The sequence below is a fragment of the Delphinus delphis genome, chromosome 19 (assembly GCF_949987515.2).
Source record: "Delphinus delphis chromosome 19, mDelDel1.2, whole genome shotgun sequence".
Classification (NCBI taxonomy): domain Eukaryota; kingdom Metazoa; phylum Chordata; class Mammalia; order Artiodactyla; family Delphinidae; genus Delphinus; species Delphinus delphis.
Window position 1 is genome coordinate 41,927,196 of NC_082701.1, and position 22,781 is coordinate 41,949,976.

Genomic DNA, 22,781 nt, shown 5'->3' on the forward strand with positions numbered 1-22,781 from the left:
ACAAGAACCAAGACATGGAAGTAACCTAAGTGCCCATCAACAGATGACTGGCTTAAGAAGATGTGGGGTGTGTGTGTGTGTGTGTGTGTGTGTGTGTATGTGTGTGTGTGTATATATATATATATATATATATACACATATACATACACACACATACAATGGAATATTACTCAGCCATAAAAAGAATGACATATTGCCATTTGCAGCAATATGGATGGACCTAGAGAAGACTATTCAATAGGAGAAGAATAGTTTTTTCAACAAATGGTTCTGGGACAACTGAATGTGCACATGCAAGAGACAGTAGCTGGCTCACTAGCTCACATAATATACAAAATTAGCTCAAAATGGACCAAAGGTCTAAATGTAACAGCTAAAACTCTTAGAAGAAAACATGGGTATAAATTTCGGTCACCTTGGGTTAGGCAACAGTTTCTTCAATATGTTACTGAAGGCACAAAAAACACAATAAATAAATAAATTGGACTTCTTTCAAATGAAAACTTATGTGTTTCAAAGGTCACTATCAGAAAATGAAAAGACAACTCACAGAATGAGAGAAAATAACAAACTTTTACAACCTGAAAATAAAAAGATAAATAACTCAATTTTTAAATAGGCAAAGAACTCAGAGACATTTCTCTAAAGAGGACATACTAATGACCAATAAGCACATGAAAAGATGCTCAATATCACTAGTAGTTAGAGAATGCAAATCAAAACCACAATGACATATCACTTCACACTTACCAGGACGGCTATAATAGAAAGATGGACAATAACAAGTGTAACGTCAGGAAAGGATGATGGGAATGTAAAAATATTGCAGCCACTTTGGAAAACGGTCTGGCAGTTACTCAACATGTTAAAAATGAGTTACCGTGGACTTCCCTCGTGGCGCGGTGGTCAAAAGTCCTCCTGCCGGTGCAGGGGACATGGGTTCGATCCCTGGTCCGGGAAGATCCCACATGCCGCGGAGCAACTAAGCCCTTGTGCCACAACTACTGAGCCTGCATGCCACAACTACTGAAGCCCATGCGCCTAGAGTCTGTGCTCCGCAACGAGAAGCCACCACGATGAGAAGCCTGTGTGCTGCAACGAAGAGTAGCCACTGCTCACTGCAACTAGAGAAAGCCCGCACACAGCAAAGAAGACCCAATGTAGCCAAAAATAAATAAAATTAAAAATAAATTTTAAAAAATTGTTCTGTGAATTCAGAACACCATGATAAAAAAAAAAAGTTACCATATGATCTAGCAATTCCACGCTTAGGTATATACACAAGAAAACTGAAAACATATGTCCATCCAAAAACTTGCATACAAATGTTCATAGCAACATTATTCATAATAACCAAAAGGTGGAAACAACTCCAAAATCCATCAATTAATGAACGGATAAACGAAATGTAGTATATCCATGCAATGGAATATTTTTTGGCCATAAAAAGAAGTGATATACATGCAATAACATGGATGAATCTTGAAAAAAAAGGAGTGATATACATGCAATAACATGGATGAATCTTGAAAACGTGCTAAGTGAAAGAAGCCAGACACAAAAGGCCACATACTGCATGATCCCATCTATGTGAAAGATCCAGAATAGGCAGATTCATAGACAGAAAGTAGATTAATGTTTGCCAGGGCCTGGAGGGGAAGTGACTGCTAATGTATATGGGGGACGGTCTAATATACATTAGACTGCTAATGTATATGCTAATGGATATGGGGGGCGGTGATGAAATGTTCTTGAATTAGATAGCGGTGATAGTTATACAACTTTGTGAATATATTAAACACCACTGAATCCTACACTTTAAACAGGTGAATATTATGGTGGGTGAATTATATCTCAAGTTTTTAAGTGACAGAATAGGAGAAGACATTGGAGAAGCTTTCAAGCAATGCTACTGTAAAGGGGAACAGAAGAATGGGGACAAGATAATTTTTTCAGAAGGCAGAAATAACAATATGTTTGTATAAGAACATCCAGGAGAGGGAATTCCCTGGCAGTCCAGTGGTTAGGACTCCATGCTCTTACTGCCAAGGACCCAGGTTCAGTTCCTGGTCAGGAAACTAAGATCCCGAGAGCCGCGGAGTGCAGCCAAAAAAAAAACATCCAGCAGAAAGGAAAAAAAAAGTTGATGATGCAGGGGGTGGAGAGAGAGAGAATTGCTGGAAGGTGCAGATGAGAGGGGATGGAATCTAACGCTGAAGTAATGGGGCTGCCTTGTGGACAGTTTATCTGTAGTAACAGAAGAGAAAGGACAACAGATACATACAAATGCAGGTACAGGTATATATGGTGTGGGAGCTTGAGGAAGTTCTCTTCCAAGTGCCTTCCTTCAGAGAGCTCAGTCTATTTTCCTTGAACTTCTTGCTTATAGCCTTCTGTCTCAACACATGCCTTCAAAGAAAGCAAACTAGCTTCAAAGAAAATTAGCAAGCAAGCAAGCAAACCAATCCCCAGAAATCATCTACCCCAGTAGCTGTTTAAAATTCATTCCACCCAAACTGGTCATTCTTTTACTCTGAATTCTTGCAATGATGTTATTTATTTCTGTTATTTTAATCTATTTTTAAATTTTATTTTATTGAAGAGTAATAGTTGCACAAATAAAATTCAAAAGGTACAGAAGCAAGTCTCTCTCCTACCTCGAGGCTAGTTTATTGCATATCCTCTAAGAGATAATCTATGTATATGAGACCATATGTGTGTATATTTGCATATGTATCCCTCATTGCTTTTTTAAACTACAAATGATATCCAAACTTACTGTTCTGCATCTTGCTGTTTTCACTGAATATATCTTGGAGATTGCCTCATATCAGTACATATAGCACTGCCTCCTTCTTTTGCATAACTACTATGATGTGATGGTTTTAAATTATGTTCACAAGTCTTTGATAGTCCTACCTTAAGTGTGGGCTGGATTAGTGACTCACTTCTGATAGATAGAATATGGCAGAAGCAATGTGTGTCCTCTGAGACTAGGTCATGAAAGAAAATGCAGCTTCTCCTTGTTCTCTAGCTCTTCACTCACTTGCGCTGTGGTGAAGCGAGCTGCCAAGTCACTCAAGTAACCTTACAGGAAGAGGCCCATGTGGTGAGGAACTGAGGCCTCCTGCCAACAGCCCCCTGCCAACAGCGAGCCGTCTTGGAAAGGGATCCTCAAGCCCTAGTCAAGCCTTCAGACGATGGCGACTAATTACAGACTCTGAACCAGAACCACCCAACTAAACTGCTCCTAAGTTTCTGACCCATCAAAACAGGGAGACAACAAATATACGTGTTTAAAACAAATGTGTCCTGTCTCTTGCATCATCCTATTTCAATCTGAAAATCCCTTGTCAACCATAAAGCCTGCCGTGAATATAAAGCGTAACCCTCTCTCGTCCCACTGCCTCTCGCTGCGTCTCCAACGACAATCAGCACATACATCTGAATTTGCTCAAACCACACTGCTCTGCGGTATAACAGTGCGGCGTGTGGGGCTTTGAACCATGTCTGTGCTGGCCCCTCTCATGTGTTCTCAGGTGATGATTTCCCCCAAGGAAGTCGGTATTTTCATCGGTGCTTCCACCAGCAGCTCTCTGGGTCAGTGTGAGAGCCATATAATTTTAAGTTTTTGAAATGGTTCTACTTTGTTCAGAAAGTGAAGTCAGCTAAGAAACAAGTCTGACTTTCTGGGCTTTCCGGTCTCTACCCCTGACCTGGGCAGGCCTCCCTGCAGTGTAGAGAGGAACTGTCAACTGTTCTCTGAAGATGAAGAAGGAAAAAAAAGAATCTAGTCTTTTCCCTGGAGTGGGAAAGCAGCTAATAGCATTCAGATATTTTGAGATGAAACTGTTACCATGGGAATGTTTCCATATCTCTCCCTTAACAATGATGGGTAGAAACAATGAACAGTACAGCTCTCAGAATTCTAGAAATAAAGGAAACAAGGGAAGGAAGATGAAGCTGGAAGAACAGGTTCCAAAGAAAGGACTGATGAGTTCAGTCAAAACTCTGCTCTGGGTGCATTCGAGGAGAATGGGGGGAGTTCATAGGTCAGCATTTTTTCCTCAAGGGTCAGGGTTCCCATACAGGCTACAGGTGGGTGATCTGGAGGTGGGTGGGGGTGACTGTTCAGTATTGCTGGTAGGGGGGCTAAGCTGCTCTTTCCTTCTGGGGCTTTATGTGGGAGGCAGGGAGTGGGGGAGGAAAACGAGACTCACCAATTCCTGACACTTCTGGCCACCTTTCCGTTTCTGTCCTGGCAAGAGGTCAAAGCGCTTTGAGGATCCCTCCATCCCCAGGTCCTCAGACTGGACCCTGAAGGCAGAAGCCTGCTGGTGCACAGACATTCTCATCTTGCAATCCAGAATTTCCTATGCTGTACTGCCCTGTACAAGGGCTCAGGAGTTATTTCTTAATCAAGAAGGGACCGCTACCCTTGCCGTCCATCCCAAACTACCCACTCTTGAAGCACATGTAGGGGTCCCAACTAGCTCACAGCCAGCTGAGCTCCTGTTTCTCCAGGACCTTGAGAAGTCAAAGGACAGATGAGTTATTGATGAGCAAAACAGGTTATCTTTCGTGACAGGCATTTTACCCTTGTCTGCTATAACCCCATACCCGCTTCTCAGGATTCGTTGCCTTTTTTGCTGTTTCTATTTTTTTGAGAAGAGGCACCCTAACAGAGCCATCCTACCGACAAGATGAATGGGAATCCAACCTGCTAGTGGGGAATTTAAGAACTCATATCGATGAGTGGGTAAAGATACATGCAGATTGGGTGCCCCCTTAATGTAAGCACCTTTTAAATATCACACAAAGAGGAAAGAAACGGATACCACCCCACCACGCACCCCTGCACACGTGAACTGACCTAAGGTGAGGTGGGATGACAATGAACTGTCTGCTCACCTAAATGCTTATCTGTCAACTCCCCCAGGCCTAGGTTTGCTTAGAGTCGGAATCTATATTTTCCATTTTTGTTGTTGTTGTTTGTTTGTTTGTCTTTGGCCACGCCGCACCTCACCTCACGGCTTGAGGGATCTTAGTTTCCCCACCCAGGGATTGAACCTGGGCCCTCAGCAGTGAAAGTGCGGAGTCCTAACCACTGGACCACCAGGGAATTCCCTCCATTTTGTTCTTGAGATCTTTAGTTAAAATACAACATAAGCAGCACTTGAACTGTTGCTTGGAGGTAGCAGGTAGAAGTTAATCCTTACCAGAATGCAGCATAAAGACCAGAAATCATATTGGGCTGGGTGAACAACCAGAGGACACTGTCTTCCTTCTCTAAACGAGCACCCAGTGAAGCAACACATACAGCTGTCCCTGTTTCTCACACCTTCCAGAACCACATGTTTTCTGTTGCAGAATTTGTTTCACAAAGTGAAAATCAGCTGAAAATTTTGGTTTAGCATAAATATAAGCCGAGCAGAGAGAGTGCAGCAGGGAGCTCTAAAGACAGGTGGCTCCACTGGCACAAAGAAGCCAGCCAGGAGACACCCTAAAGCAGGCTTCCTTGCCCGACTCCCAGAATGCTTGGCTTTGGGAGCTCCATAGTCCTGGCCACATGAGGAGGGCTCTCCCTGGCAGGTGACATGCCTCTCAATTCTTTCCCACTGACTTTTGGGCAGGCAGAGCTTCTTCATTTGGGCTTTGAAGGTCATTTCTGATAAACAGTAACTCTCACTTCCAAAACATGAATCCTAAAATGTGGCAGAATCCTGACTGCAACCTAAGATGCTACATCTGCACCTGGCTTATAACCTGGTACATGTTTCAGCTGCCACTGCCACCTAACAGGTGACCAAAGCTTTCCTGTTGCTTGAGATGAACACCTATTTTGTTTCAAGTGCATTATTATTATTATTATTTTTGCGGTATGCGAGCCTCTCACTATTGTGGCCTCTCCCGTTGCGGCCTCACAGGCTCCGGACGCGCAGGCTCAGCGGCCATGGCTCACGGGCCCAGCCGCTCCGCAGCATGTGGAATCTTCCCGGACCGGGGCACGAACCCGTGTCCCCTGCATCGGCAGGCGGACTCTCAACCACTGTGCCACCAAGGAAGCCCAAGTGCATTATTTTAAAAATATATTTATTTATTTATATAGTTTTTATTTTGGCTGCTCTGGGTCTTAGTTTCAGCATGTGGGATTTTCGTTGCGGCATGTGGGAGCTTTAGCTGTGGCATGCAGGCTCTTAGTTGCAGCATGCAGACTTCTTAGTTGCAGCACGCAGACTCTTAGTTGCGGCATGCATGCAGGATCTAGTTCCCCGACTAGGGATCGAACCCGGGCCCCCTGCATTGGGAGCATAGAGTCTTACCCACTGGACCCCCCAGGGAAGTCCCTCAAGTGCATTATTATACAGTATATTTTTCAAACTCAGCAGCTACCTTGACATTTTTTAATAGAAATGTGTGTCCAAAATGTTTTTTACATACCACACTGAAGGAAATTCCTTCAAAGAGGTGATTGCTGATCTCCAGCCCCAGAAGCAGGAGGTACACAGGAACTTGAACTCCTTCAGCCTGAGTGAAACTAACTAAATACTTTTTATATATGAATTGTTCAAGGTCCAAATGGAACACAACCTCCTCCATAAAGCTTTTTGGGAGCACCTCAACTTCAGAAAATTCCCACTTTGCTTGAATCCCCACTGCACTTGATTTTATCTCTTACAGTTCTTATTATTTTTCTACTTGTAGTAGACACTTATTTACATATTACCTCTTGGAAGATAAAAATCGATCTCACTATAGCTATCTTATCTTTAGTTCCCACAACACCCAGCCCAGCACTTTATTCACTCATGCTTCTGAATGAATGAATGACCAAGCAGTATGGAATCCCTTGTGATAAAACTAAGTGCAGGGACTTCCCTGGTGGTCCAGTGGTAAAGAATCCACCTTCCAATGCAGAAGACACAGGTTCAATCCCTGTTCAGGGAACTAAGATCCCACATGCCACGGGGCAACTAAGCCCGCACGCCACAACTACTGAGCTTGCGCGTCTTAACTAACACTTGCATGCCACAACTACAGAGCCCACACGCCCTGGAACCTGCGCTCCACAACTACAGAGTCCATGCGCCCTGGAGCCTGCACGCCACAGCTAGAGAAGAGAAAACCTGCAGGCCACAACTAGAGAGAAGCCCGCACACCACAATGAAGAGCCCATGTGCTGCAATGAAAGATCCTTCATACCTCAAACGAAGATCCTGCGTGCCTCAACTAAGACCCAATGCAGCCAAACAAACAAATAAAACAAAACAAAAAAACAACACTAAGTGCAGCAGGAGAGACATTGTTGAGCTCAGGCTAAGGAGGATAGTTGACCAGATGACTCGAAGAAAAGCTTAGACCCCAACTCTGAGGCCCATGACCACTATACCTGAGTTATCTGAGTCCCTGTCATTCTGTAGTTGATTTTGCTGAGGCCCCTCCCCACAGCGTCTCAGCTGCCAGAGCTATCTCAGCAGAAAATATTTGGGTTTCCCTTTAGTTTTACTTCCTCACTCAGTCCAATAAGCTGCACTGACTTCTATAGAGTTTTAAGGCAAGTAACCTTAAGTTCGTTTATTTGCCTGCTCATTCATTCATTCATTCAAAAAATATTTACTGAGGGACTTCCCTGGCAGTCCAGTGGTTAAGACTCTGCATTTCCACCGCAGGGGGCACGAGTTCGATCCCTGGTGTGGTCGGGGAACTAAGCACAGCATGGCCAAAAAAAAAATTTATTGAGCACCAACTATGTGCCAAGTATTGATTGTTCTAGGCTCTGAGTATACAGTGGTGATTAAGACACCCTGACATCAGTCTTGGTGATGATTTTTTGGATCTGGTTCCAAAAGCAAAACGAACAAGTGGAACTACATCAAACTAAAAAGCTTCTGCACAGCAAAGGAAATCATCAACAAAATGAAAAGGCAACCTACTGAATGGGAGAAAATATTTGCAAGTCACATATTTGATAAGGAATTAATAACCAAAATACATAAAGAACTCGTAAAATTCAACAGCAAAACAACAATTTAAAACTGATTAAAAATGGGCAGAAGATTTGGATAGACATTTTTCCAAAGAAGATATACAGGTGGTCAACAGGTACCCGGAAAGATGCTCAAAATCACTAATTAGGGAAATGAAAATCAAACCACAGTGAGATATCACTTCACACCTGTTAGAATATCAAAAACACAAGACATAAATGTTGGCAAGGATATGGAGAAAAGGGAATCCTTGTGCACTCTTGGTGGAAATATAAACTGGTGCAGCCACTATGGAAAACAGTATGAAGGTTCCTCAAAAAATTAAAAATAGAACTACCTACAATCCATCAATTCAACTTCTGGGTATCTATCTGAAGAAAACAAAAACACTAACTTGAAAAGAATATGTACCCCCATGTTCATTACATTGTTACTTGCAATAGCCAAGATATGGAAACAACCCAAGTGTCCATCAATGGATGGATAAAGAATGTGGTGTGTGTACACACACACATACACACACACACACACACACACACACACACACACACATAAACAATGGAACATTATTCAGCAATAAAAAAGAATGAAATCTTGCCATTTGTGACAAACATGCATAGAACTTGAGGGAATTATGCTAAGCAAAATAAGCCAGAGAAAGACAAATATATAATTTCACTAAAAAACAACCCCCCCCCCCCACCAAGCTCATAGACACAGAACAGATTGGTAGTTCCCAGAGTTGAGGGGTGGGGGGTTGGGGGGTGGGTGAAATGAGGGAAGGGGGTCAAAAGGTACAAACTTCAAGTTGTAAAATAAATAAGTCATACGGATGTAATGTACAGCATGGTGACAATAGTTAATATTGTCTGTATTGCATATTTGAAAGTTGCTGAGAATAGATCTTAAAAGTCCTCATCACAAGAAAAAAATTTCGTAACTATGTATATGATGGATGTTAACTAGACTTATTGCAATGATCATTTCACAATATATACAGATATTGACTCATGTCGTGCACCTGATACTAATATAATGTTATATGTCAATTATATCTCAATTTTAAAGAAAGAAAAATCGCTACTCTCACAAAGTTTATATGCAAGCACAGGGGAGACACTCAACAAATGAAGGAATACACATGAGGAAAAAAAGGGATGAAACACAGATGGTGAGATGCTAAGAATTCGGGGTGATGTTTCTGTGAGCTTTTTTTTTTAGATTAGATGGTCTAGAAAGGTTCCTCTCTGGGGAGGTGACATTTAAACTGAGATATGAGAGAAGAGCATTCCAAGCAGAAAATAGTCAGTGCACAGGCTCTGAAGCAGGTACACAATAGGTCTAGGAACAGGGTAAGGTCAGGAAGCAGGCAAGGAGCAGCTCAGGTAGACTTTATAAGGCAGGGCAAGGAGCCTAGGTTTTATTTAAGTGTGATTAGACATCAAAAGAACTTAAGCATAGTCATGGCAACATAAGAGAATGGATTTTAGAAGGAAAAGAACGGGAGTGGGAAGCCAACAGTTAGTTAGTGAACTTGCATTTAGTCCAGGTGGGAAGTCACGGCGGCCTGAACTTAGGTGGTCGTGGCGGAGATGGAGATAAGAGGACAGTTACGTCTTTTGGAAGCACGGTCAACAGGACTTGTTGACGGATTGCAGGGGTGGGGAGAGCAGAAAATAACTCCCAGATTTTTGCTTTGAGAATGTACTCAGCTAAAGTGGGAAAACTGGGAAGGGGGTGGTTAGTGCTGGATACCAAGGGCTCTGTTTAAGGGGCCTCAGATATCCAAGAGGTAATTACAGGCAAGAAACAACAGAAGCGTGGATTTCTGGAATGAGGTCAAGGCTGGTAATACTGATTTGGGAGTCACTGGATGAATGAATGAATGAATGTATGCATGTATGCATGTATGCATGTATGTATGTATGTATGTATTTATTTGGCAGCACCGTGTGGCTTGTGGGATCTTAGTTCCCCGACAAGGGACTGAACCCGGGCCATCAGCAATGAAAGCACGGAGTCCTAACCACTAGACCGCCAGGGAATTCCCTGAAGGACTGAATTTAAAGTCAAGGGGCTGCTAGTTGCAATGAGCTATACCTAGTTCCGAGAAACTTGGTTTCTAATAAAATAATAAAAGGACCAGTGTTCCTTGGAGAAATGGTTGGTGTCAGCACCAGGACAGGGAAAGTACAGGATGATGCCTGGGAAGCACGTACGTACAAAGGTTGCCTGGAACTTTTTACAAGGCCAGAAAGGAGGGCTCAGAAATAATGGGCACATGTTGAAACGGCACATGAACCAAGCTGAAGGCGCTGCCACTGGCCAAACCTGAGAAAAGAACACTGAGCAACGGAATAAATGATAGTAATGGACTATGATGCAAAGAACAAAGTAACTATTCACAAGCCCATATACCGATACACATAAATCACTGAATAAATATATGGGGGAAAGGCACTGTTCTCTCTCACAGTACAATTCCAATTAATAAATGTAGAAGAAATGATAGAAGTAGAAAAGTTGGCAAATATTACAGTAGTAACTGTTCGGGGCAAGATCAGCAATAGTCAAAATCACAATGAAGGTACCACTTCACACTCACTAGAATGGTTACAGTAAAAAGGACAGATAATAACAAGTGTCAGCAAGGATATGGAGAACAAGAACCCTTAGATGCTGCTGGTGAGAATGTAAAACGGTGCAGCCACTTTGGGAAACAGTTTGGCAGTTCCTCAAAATATTAAAACTGAGTTACCAAATGACCCCACAGTTCCACTCCCAGGTTATACCCAAAGGAAATGAAAACATATGTTCACATAAAAACTTGTACACTGGGAGTTCCCTGGTGGTCCAGTGGTTAGGACCTGGCACTTTCACTGCCGTGGCCCAGGTTTGATCCCTGGGCGGGTAACTAAGATACCTCAAGCTGTGAGATGCAGCACCCCCCCCCCCAACAAAACAAAACAAAACAAAAAAGAAACACCTTGTACACAAACATTCATAGAAGCATTATTCATAATAGTCAAAAAGTAGAAACAGGGGCTTCCCTGGTGGTACAGTGGTTAAGAATCCACCTGCTAATGCAGGGGACACGGGTTCGAGCCCTGGTTCATGAAGATCCTACATGCCATGGAGCAACTAAGCTCGCAAGCCACAACTACTGAGCCCATGTGCCACAACTACTGAAGCCCACACACCTAGAGCCCGTGCTCCGCAACAAGAGAAGCCACCTCAATGAGAAGCCCGTGCACCGCAAGGAAGAGTAGCCCCCGGTGGCCGCAACTAGAGGAAGCCCACATGCAGCAATGAAGACCCAACACAGCCAAAAATAAATAAATAAATAATTTATTTATTTTTTAAGAAAGTAGAAACAATCCAAATGTCCACAAACTGATAATAAACAAAATATGGTACAGACATTTCACGGATACTGCATTTTTTTTTTTTAACAAACTGAAGGTTTGTGGCAACCCTGTGTTGAGCAAGTCTATCCGTGCCATTTTTCCCAATTGCATTTGCTCACTACGTATCTCTGTGTCATATTTTGGTAATTCTTGCAGTATTTCAAACTTCTTCATTATTATCGTATTTGTTATAGTGATCTGTGATCAGTGATCTTCGATGTTACTATTTTAATTGTTTGGGGGCACCATGAACTGTACCAATATAAGAAAGCAAACACAATCGATAAATGTTGTGTGTTCCGGCTGCTCCACCAACCAGCTGCTCCCATCTCTCCCTCTCTTTAGGCCTCGCTACTCCCGCGACACAACAATATTGAAATTAGGCCAATTAATAACCCTACGCTGGCCTCTAAGTGTTCAAGTGAAAGGAAGAGTCACACGTCTCTCACTTTAAATCAAAAGCTAGACATGATTAAACTCAGTGAGGAAGGCATGTCAAAAGCTGAAACAGGCTTTTGCCAAACCGCCAAGTTGTGAGCGCAAAGGAAAAATTCTTGTAGGAAATTAAAAATGCTATGCCAGTGAACACATGAATGATAAGAAAGCAAAGCAGCCTATTGCTGACATGGAGAAAGTTTGAGCGGTCTGGCTAGAAGATCAAACCAGCCACCACATTCCCTTAAGCCGAAGCCTAATTCAGAGCAAGGCCCTAACTCTCTTCAATTCTGTGAAGGCTGAGAGAGGTGAGGAAGCTGCAGAAGAAAAGCGTGAAGCCAGCAGAGGTTGGTTCATGAGGTTTAAGGAAAGCAGCCGTCTCCATAACAACAAAGTGCAAGATGAAGCAGCAAGTGCCGATGGAAAAGCTGCAACAAGTTACTCAGAAGACCTAGCTAAGATCATTAATGGAGGTGGTTACACTAAACAACAGATTTTCAGTGTAGACGAAACAGTATTTTGGAAGAAGATGCCATCTAGGACTTTAATAGCTAGAGAGTCGTCAATGCCTGGCTTCAAACCATCAAAGGACAAGCTAACTCTCGTTAGGGGCTAATGCAGCTGGTGACTTACAATGAGATTAATGTTGTTTTCATGTCTGCTAATGCAATAGCCATTCTACAGATCATGGATCAAGGAGTAATTCTAACTTTCAAGTCTTATTATTTAAGAAATCTATCTTGTAAGGCTATAGCTGCCATAGCTAGTGATTCCCCTCGTGGATCTGGGCAAATAAATTGAAAACTTTCTGGAAAGGATTCTAGATGCCACTAAGAACATTCACGATTAATGGGAAAGGGTCAAAATATCAACATTAACAGAAACTTAGAAGTTTATTCCAGCCCTTATGGATGACCTTGAGAGGTTCAAGACTTCAGGGGAGGAGGTAACTGCAGATATGGTAGGAACACCAAGAGAACTAGAATTAGAAGTGGAGCCTGAAGATGTGATGAATTGCTGCAATCCCATGAAAAAACTCTCATGGGTGAGAAGCTGCTTCTCATGGATGAGCAAAGAAAGTGGTTTCTTGAGATGGAACCTACTCCTGGTGAAGATGCTGTGAAGACTGTTGAAATGACAACAAAGGATTTAGACTATTACATAAACTTAGTTGATAAAGCAATGGCAGGGTTTGAGAAGATTGATGCCAATTTTGAAAGAAGTCCTATGGTGGGTAAAATGCTACTAAACAGCATTGCCTGCTACAGAGAAATCATTTGTGAAAGGAAAAGTCAACTGATGTGGCAAACAGCCAGCAGCCATCAACACCAAGGCAAGACCCTCCACCAGCAAAAAGATTACGACTCACTGAAGGCTCAGATGATGGTTAGCATTTTTCAGTAATAAAGTATTTTTAAATTAAGGTACACACATTGTTTTTTTAGACATAATGCTATCACACACTTAATGGACTACGGTATAGCGTAAACATAGCTTTCATATGCACTGGGAAACCAAAAAGTTCAAGTGACTCACTTTATTGCAGTATTTACTTTGTTGTGGTGGTCTGGTACCAAACTCACAATACAGTATCATCGTGGTCTGCCTGTAGAGCCATACAATGAAATATTATTCAGCCCCCTCTCCAAAAAAAAAAGGAATGAAGTACTGACACATGCTATAATGTGGATGAACCCTGAAAACATTATGCTAAAAAGAAGCCAGTCACAAAAGACCACATATTGTATGACTCCATTTATATGAAATGCCCAGAATAGACAAACCCTATTATTTTTACAACTTTTAAAATGTTTCAAATTATTCCAAAATAAAAATTTAGAAAAATAAAATCAGGGCACTTGATGAGATCACCTAGAGACAGTATAGGCAGAGAGGATAAGGAAACTCAGGACAGAACCCTGGGATATGCTAACACTTTAAAGGTTGAAGACAGGTTGAAGACTCAGCAAGAGACTGAGAAAGAGAAAGTAGCCAGCAAGATAGGCAAGTCAGCTATTTGTGCCGCCTGCCAAGACAACAGGGGCGAGGGACATTTTACTGGCCCTAATACTCAAGAGAGCTTAATCAAGACATTTGTCAGATACACGTAGAAAAAAAATCTGGCTGCCACCCAAGCGTAGGAGGGGCAGAGCCTTGCCCCTCAGTGGTGCTTGCTGTGGGGATGAAGATCTATTCTCCTGGGGAAGGAGGAAGATGAAATACCACCAGGGATGGATCTTAGTGAATGTGCATAGTGATCCTGATCTTCATTTTAGAGAGAGGAAACAGAACCAGAAAATCAAGTCATTTGTACAATGAATGTGGCAAAGTTGGGATTCAAAATTTTAGCTCTTAAGTCCATGCTTTTCTACTCCTCCCCCAGCAACCTAGTGAATTGCCAATACCACCTAAAGATCCTTTCGTTTCCAGGGCTGCTAGTCAGTGTTTCCACAAGGGCTACAGTGACTGAGTAAAGTTGCTTCTTAAGAAAGGGTTGCAGGACTTCCCTGGTGGCACAGTTGTTAGGGATCCGCCTGCCAGTGTAGGGGACACGGGTTCGAGCCCTGGTCCGGGAAGATCCCACATGTTGCAGAGCAACTAAGAAATTAAAAAAAAAAAAAAAAGCAAGGGTTGGATAAATCAAGAAAATTAAGTTAGACACAAGCAGACTGACATGTATCCCCCTGGGTACTTTAAGGTTAGGTAGGCACACAATAGTGGGGGGCTGGGAGGGCTGCGGTGCAAAGATTTGGGACTCAGTTCACTGCCAATACAGCAGGACGGAGACTGGTCAGCTACCCCAGGTTCAGTTCCCAGGGACAGGGGAACAGGCAATTTGTCAAGACCTGCCTAGTACATCACTCCCCTGCTTAAACCCCTTTAACGGAATCTTTAGAGAGGGTAAAAGAGACAGTAACTGGACAAAGCACAGGTTGAGGGCAGGGGTGTCAATGCCGCGAACAGGAGGATGAGTGGACACATGTATCTTAAACACCAAGACTCAGCTCCTGGACACTGGCATCCTGGCCTTGACCCTCTGGGACCCAAAAGATGAGAAGCTGGGAGGACAGGGTTTTAGATGGAGGGAGCATCTGGCAAAGCACTCCACAGAGAGCAAGGTGCATTCTTAGAGCCGAAAGATGATCTCTTTGACTAGAGGGTAGTCACGTGGGACAGTGTACATTTGGCTGCAAAGAAGGTCTGGGGCCAGGTCTTCAGGGCTTTGTAAACTACCTTAGGATTTGAATTTTATCATTAGAGGAAAGGGAAGATGTTAAGTTTATTCCCTTTTTAAATTAAAATTATACTTACACATAATTAAATTGTCTTTAAAAAAATTTAACCACTGTTAACTTAGTTATCCAAACAGACTATAACCTCTTTGAGGGCAAAGCCATTGGATTGAACTACTTCTACCTCCTCAGTATCTAGTGCAGTGGTTCTCAAACTTTAGCAGAATCATGGGATGGGGCCGTGGGTGGTTAACACAGATTTCGCTGGGCCCCAACCTTCAAGTTTCTGATTCACTAGGTCTGGGGTGGGACCTGATAACTGTATTCCTTACAAGTTCCCAGGTGTCGTGACCGCACTTTAAGAATCTGGGGAGAAAGTAAAAGATCCTACAGGGAATCAGTAGAAAGAGTAAGAGAGTATATGAAGACACACTGAGTTCCCGATGCTCTTCTAGACCATATACAAAACAAGCTGGGATAAAAGAGTCTGGAATTATAGAAATCCCAGAGGCAGATTGGAAAAGTAGAGATAAAAACAGTTAGTGACAAAACTTTAGCCTAAGGAGGTTTCCCCTCCATTAAAGCCCCTGTTCCAAGATACTCTTCCATTTATAAATAAAAAGCAAAACAGTAAGTTTTTCAAAATTAACAATTTTAGAACAATTAAACAAAACCCACAAAGAATGCTTTTAAAAGAGTAGTTACACATCCTTACCTTCCCTCAATTATCTGTACCTGAAATAAACCTAACCGCCAAGTCTGCACTCCTCTAAATAGACATCATCAATTGCCTGGTGACAGCTACAAGAAGGGAAGGCAAAATGCCTCGGAGGAACTGAAAAGCATCCAGAAAATTTGCTTTGCCAACTTTAACCTTTCTTAGTAATAGAAATGTCAAACTCTTTATTGGTTTATTTTTTCTTTCTCTCTCTCTCCTCTTTTTCTTGCCTGCGTTTTTAAACTGAACATACAGCATATTTACTAAACGTATAAAATCAAGGCAAGTTGTTAAGGCTGGCTCCTACAGTGGAAGGAGTGCCGAACTGGGAATCAGGACATCTAGTCCTAGCCCAGGCACACACTAATTGTATGGCTTTGTGCTCAGTTTATGCTATAAATGTACCGAGTTGGACAGATGGTCTTTGTGGTCTATTTAAGCTCTGATATTTTGACTTTCAAATCTAAAGAAATAAGCAGCATTATCACACTGTCAGGCACACAAGGGGACAGTCCCCAGATAACTAGAGTTCAAACGAAACATTCTTGTGGGATTCCTTCACCTTCCACCTATGTCAATTACGCAACTGGACAAAGGGAAAGCAAACATGGATCAAGCATCAAAAGAACAGCTCCAGATGAGTGCTCAGAGGAAGTGGAATTGACGCTCCCTTTACCTTCTGAGTGCCATGCTGCGAGGTGGGCGCCAGCTCAGCCAGAGCACCATGTTCTGGTGAACAACAGGACCATCAGTAAGAGTGAAAGAAATCAAACACTTTCTGCAGGTCCAATCTTGGTTTCCCTATAAATAAAACATGACTACAGTCGTTTTAAGTTCTTCCTAGTACTGTACCTTTTCAAATTCCGAAACAATCAGGTAAATTTTTTTAACCTGCTATGCATTTACTACTAGTACTTTCATCAATTACACCAAGGAGTTGGTCAAATCTGGCCCACAGCCTGTTTTTCTACAGTCCATGAGCCAAGAATAGTTTCTACATTTTTAAGTGGTTACAATAATCAAAGTAAGAATATTTTTTGACAAGTGAAAATTATGCAAAATTCAAATTTCGGTGCCTATAAATAAAGTTTTATTGGGATGCAGTCATGCTCATTTGTTTACGTAATGTCTGTGGCTACTTTCTTGCTATGACATAGTTGAGCAGCTGCAAAAATCTCGAATATTTACTATCTGACCTTTTACAGAAAAAGTTTGCGACCCCTAAGTTACACCACAGCCTATATACCCATGTCATTTTAATAACAAACACTTCCAAGGGTTATTTAGATCATAAAAGACATGGGTAAAGTATGAATAGGAAAATACTGAAAGAGGAAAAGTGTTCGTACAGAACTTGAATTTTTCAACAGATGAGGATAATACTGGCAAGGCCTCCTTGTTTGTGTGTATCTGACATGCAGCTTTCAAACCCAGAAGGAATGACAATCTCTCAATTTTACTGTCTTTCTGCAGCTCTCTATGCTAAAGGAGAAGAGAAAACGACAGAGTAAAACATTATCACTGGAAAATACAGCTAGGAACCAGAATGGCACTACGAAGTTAGGAAGTTTCCTAATGATTTCAAAATCTCACCTTTTAGTAAGGTGTCTGTGTTTTCTGAACCAAAAATAACTGAGACAAATGGTATGACAAGTGTAAGCATGCCACGGGAGGCAAGGGGACATAGTTTTTGAATTGGGGATGCACTAGAGAGATCTGAGACACAGTAACTGTGATACTCACAGGTCAGAGACTTCCAAAGAGCTGAGAGCCAAACAGGTTAACAGACATTCACTCTTACTGATGGAGCCTTTTGATAAATAGAGTTTAGAAGACAAGAAGTACTTGTAAGATTAGAGGTTTTAACAAATGGGTTATTGGGACTGTGAATCTGGGGATCGAGGTTTTTGGTTCAGGCTACCTGCATGGAGCATTCTCATACTACAAACATTAAATAAATTTAGAATCTTGACATGGGGTATTTCTCAAAAAGCATCTAGTCCCGAATCAGCTTCCTAAAATCACATGGACTATTAAAAATTTGAGGATGATGCCAAATAAATGTGCTAATGAAAATTAGGTCACATATTCATTTTTAAGATTTGCACATGTATTTTAAAGACACTTTTACACTGATGTTTACTAGTACAATTGAGACAAAAGGGGCATCAAAGTTAACACCAGTTGCATTGTGAGGGTCTGTTTAGGAAAGGTTTATGCCCTATACAGAGTTTGAGCACTTACCTCTGTTTCCCCTCTGCTAGTCATTATTCAGTTGCCTTCCCTCAGGTCAGAAAAGTTCTCCTTTCAATCAGGACTGGCTCAGCAGTATACCTCCTCTTTGGTGCCTTCCTCTGACAGAGGTGATGTACAGATCTGCACAAACAGATATCCACAACCCTCCTACCTCATCTCACAGGCCATTTCAGAATGGTGATGTGCTTCCCAAACTCCTAACACCAGCCCACTCCTACTATAACACTCATAAGCTCTGCCAGTGTGGGACATGGCCCATTTTTTGGTCAAATGTGAAAGAGAAAGACAGATGAATGGCAAGAAGCAACAGACCATTGATGTGCTAATTAAGGCTAAGTTACTACATTATGCCAAGGGACTACAAACCTTCAAAGTGATGTTTCTTCACAGGACCGCCTCGAAAATTCGTTAAAATACCGTAGCAGTTTCAGAATTGTCCATTTAAAATATAATGCAGTTGGTGCAAAGTGAAAGGTTTCCTTTCAACCCTCAAAGTCCTATTTTCCTCATTTTTCCTTAGTACTCTTACAGCTTGCACCTTCGAGTAAATTGTAAAAGCCAGAAGAGGCCTATTACTGTATTGATTCACATATTTCCCCACATTAACTAGTCCCTGACGTGGATATGAAACAAGGAAAAAGATCCACATGAGCCTGTAGATTAAAGAGCAGAAAACAGTGAGCATTTCCTCTGCAAACCCACCCTGCCTGGACTGAGAGTGGAGGAAGGCTTCCTCCAGGGAGGGAGACGTGTCAAGAGCAGGTAAAGAAATAGGGCAGGTGCCTTCTTGTGAATCAGACACTTAGGCCTCAAGCGAAAAGATTAAGAGAGAAAAATCTAAATATGCAAACATACTACTTTTCACCTTTGGGCATACTCATTGAAAATAATATTTCAGTCTGAACAGGGAAGAACTTGGAAGGAAAGAATTAACTGTCATTGGAAGCTGTGTAACTGAAATTTATTTGGTAAATGAGAAACTCTCAGAAAATAATGAAAATGAGGAGCCACCAGATATTTTGCTCAATTTTCCTTTTCCTCAAATTCAGAATGGAAATGGGAGGGGGGAGGGAGACATGGAATTATGAAGTGAACATGACACACATTAGTTTACAAGCTTATAGCTAATAAATCATGTTGTTCCTAGCTGCTCAAGGGGTGTGATCTTAGGGAGAAAACACCCCTCAGAAGAACAGAGGGAAAAAAAATCCATGTTAAAGGAGAAGATAAACATGTAAATCGTAGCAAAAACCACATTAGTTAGGTATGTGTAGGGGAAAACAATTGCCTTTTTCTGAGAATAGATTTCCCCACAACTTTAAAATAGATTTCCTCTGATACATACAAATCATACTTGTCTTCTTTCCTAATAAGTATTATCTTTTTATATAAAAAATAATTTCCAAGACAGGAAAGACAGAAACCAGAGGATTTCATTCACATCTGTACAGAAATATTTACTTTTGTTAGACAAAAAACTCAAGATCACAGTACACAGTGCTTATTTATTTAAATACTTGAAAAGGTCAATGATGGAAAAAATAGGTTCATAATGAGAGTTTTATTCATTAGATTTATTTCACCATTTAAAAAAGTGCTGCTTCTAGGTTATCCTAGCCAGATATAGAACACTTCATGACACATGCAGCTACTGTAATATACTATAATAGACACAGCCATTATAGAATGATTTACACTTTGGGAGGAAACTCAATAGTAGTAATGGTGACTATTTATTTAAACTAAAAACATTGATAATATACAAATCTTTTTTCTCATTTGATTGAAAGGGCTATAAAATTCAACATACTGACAAAGGAAACAAAATAATCACACAGGTGACGCCTTTGCTAATCGCCTTGAGCTTACTCCTTCCTTAAAGGAGAGCATCACACTCAGCTATACAATTTTCTAGACTGAACGATGGCTTCAAGGCTGGCCTACCATGAAGGATGGGACTGAAAGAAAGTCACGTTTTTAAAAACGGAGAGAAAAAGGCAAATTGTGCCTCGTGTACTTAAAGTACCCAAAGATCATTCTGAGTAAATGTGAAATAAATAAGTGATCAATGAGTAAATAAAGTCTCTGAGCTGACTTAAACCTAGGAGAGTGAGCCAACTGAGCACTAATAATACCACGTAGAAACGTCTAGAGACATCATTTCTTGAACTCAGTCTGGGAGACCATATCTTGCCTGAATATGTACATTATTTACAAAATATTCCCTTTCGGCCTCTGAAAGTTAGTCATTTTAGTTTGGCTGTTAAGCTGTTTCCTTCCATATGCTAGCCAATACTGCAGTTATAACTATCATTAAAATACTCTTACGCATGAATTACAAATATTAACAAAGTAACTCTGCATGTATAAATATCTCAATATTTCTAGCGGAATTTAAAGCATTCAGAATGTACATAAAAGTATTTGTTTTTGGTAGGGCCAGTATTTTTTTTTTTTTAAATCATCGCTGTTTCAATAATGCTTTGTACATAGCAAAGCCCAAAACTGCAAAAACAGTAGCACCAAAACTTGCTCGAAGCCAAAATGTGGAGCTCTTGAGGTCAGCTTGTGTCACGTGCCTGTAGTCAAAAAATATAATTAATGTTTAAAACATGATTAGTATGAAAAAAACAGTTATATGAACAATCTACTTTTAGGGAAGTATTAGCACACTTGTCAGGCTAATTGCATACAGTAATGGTCACCAAAAACATTTATCAATAAAGCCACATGTACATTGCTTAGATAATCATTATCTTAAGACATACTGTAGACATTAATAAAGAAATATCTATAATTAGTTACTATTTGGGAGTAAACAACATCCAAAATGTTATAAATTTTCTTCACATGGGAAGCGGAGAACTTAGACAAATCAACCTGCCACTTTTTAAAACCAGTATGGTCCTTCAAAATGAGAGGTAAGACTGAGACCTCACAATTTTAAGAGTCAATTTCATGGAACTTAATGTGCAATCTCCTGTCCCCAGGAACCAAAAGCTATCTTGTAAGCAGTTAAGTGACAAGTGACAATACTTTTCTAAGAGCAATGCTTAAAATCAACTTTGGAAACACTGAGTCCCATAAAAATTTACCAAAAAAATCCCAAAGGGGTGGGGGAAGATTTACAAGTTTGCATTAATTTGGTTACTGCTGATTAAAGAAAGAAGAAGAAAAAAACAAACAGACGAACCAAACCCTGGTATCAGACAGGCAGTGACATTGGTACCAACTAAAAGACATGATGTAACATGATGGACTGAAAGGTAAATGACATAAAAGAAGCCATATTATGCATGACAAGAACAGGGACAGCCTGTATCACAAACTGAGTTTGTGAGCATGCTCAGTTAATAACACTGCTAAGCACCCCCAAGGGTCTCAAGTATGACAGCTTACCATGAAGAGGATACAGCTTTAAAGCAAAGGTTGGAACATTTTATTCAGTGTCACTGAAGTTTTAGTTAAGTGAACACAATTGAGGTGATGCAGAAAACTTACAGAATTAAGAGCTTAGAGAAACTGTCTAGTTTAGGTTATTTCACAACTAAATTAAACAAACAGAGTTGAAGCAAGAGTCAGACATCATTAAAAGACCAAGACACTGACATATGCAAAAGAGTTAAGAGCCAAAAATCTATAAATTATACAAAACTACTGTCTCAGTAATAGTCAAAGAGAGAACAATCAGATTAGTTATCACAAAATGCAATCTGTACATCCCTAAGAAACAAGTTTACAATACAAGCAAAGTGCTCCATGCTTATCACTATGGTAAAACAACACAAAGCACTCCAACTTATCTTACCCAGTTTCTATTAAAAAAAAAAAAAGTCACTCCTTAAATAATTATTATTTTACAAAGCAAAGTGATAACACAGGTTCATGCCACCTTGCAAGTTAGTTCTTCCAACAGGTAATGTTTCAGTTTTTTAAAAAACAGTTAGGGAAGAAAATACTTAGGTGTTTAGTTTTTCCACTTGGAAAAACTCCAACAAAGGCAACCCACTGGTTGTGGGAAATGTTACCTGGCTTCAAGAAAAAGTGGACCATGAGATGACTCCACGAAGATGGAATCTTCTACAGAGCTGATGGCATGCACCTGGTGAATAACACTGCCTTCGTCGTCTGCTAACAGCACGGCACCCCACTCAGCTACCTGGGCTCTTAACCTTTTATACACATGCACACAGTTTGCAGTTCATAGCACAGCTCACAAAAGAAGGGAACTGAAAGTAATATCTCTCAATTAAACATCCCACACATAAACTGAGTTGCCACCCTACATGATGCATCTCATGCTTTCTATATTTAAAATAAAGTTATTCTATAGAAAATTGCCAAACTTAAAAAAATCTATCTATATATACTCTTTTAAAACACTCACATACCAGGCAGGAAACCTAAGGCTGTTATATACGTTCTCTATGTATCCCCCAGAGGCTGGTCTTGGTATATCTGAAACACTAAGAGAAGCCCTTGAAACCAATACTATAAGCAGTACCTGACAATATGAGGTGACTGTAAGTATTTACTCAAAATGAGGCTAACAACTATTAGTCATGAAGTTTAGAAATGCTTCTAGTTTCTGACTACTAAAAACTACAAACATACATCTGTAAAAAAAAATTGAGTAAAACATCCCAAACTCAGAGGCTGTCATGGCCCTATGATGAGAGTTTCAAAGTTTACAACTCCAAGTCAGCAGAGATGTACAGAACTTAAAGTGAGAACACAGGCTAAA

At 40.9% G+C, this 22,781-nt stretch overlaps 1 protein-coding gene and 1 non-coding gene across 7 annotated transcripts in view; both read right to left on the reverse strand.

Annotated features, from left to right (window-relative positions):
• Window positions 1–5,049: 5,049 nt before the first annotated feature.
• TRNAE-UUC (transfer RNA glutamic acid (anticodon UUC)) lies at window positions 5,050–5,122 on the reverse strand. The gene has a single exon. It is a non-coding gene; the product is annotated as a tRNA-Glu (tRNA).
• A 13,851-nt stretch (window positions 5,123–18,973) lies between these two features.
• RHOT1 (ras homolog family member T1) overlaps window positions 18,974–22,781 on the reverse strand; it is a 71,403-nt gene continuing 67,595 nt past the window's right edge. For 4 of the 6 annotated variants that reach the window (XM_059996496.1, XM_059996497.1, XM_059996498.1 and 1 more), the window contains one exon: window positions 18,975–20,616. In XM_059996496.1, coding sequence (XP_059852479.1) covers window positions 20,499–20,616 — 118 coding nt within the window. In that variant the 3' untranslated portion in view covers window positions 18,975–20,498. Of the gene's footprint in view, window positions 20,617–22,781 lie in introns of all 6 variants that reach the window. The other 2 variants (XM_059996495.1, XM_059996499.1) reach the window with 1 other exon arrangement.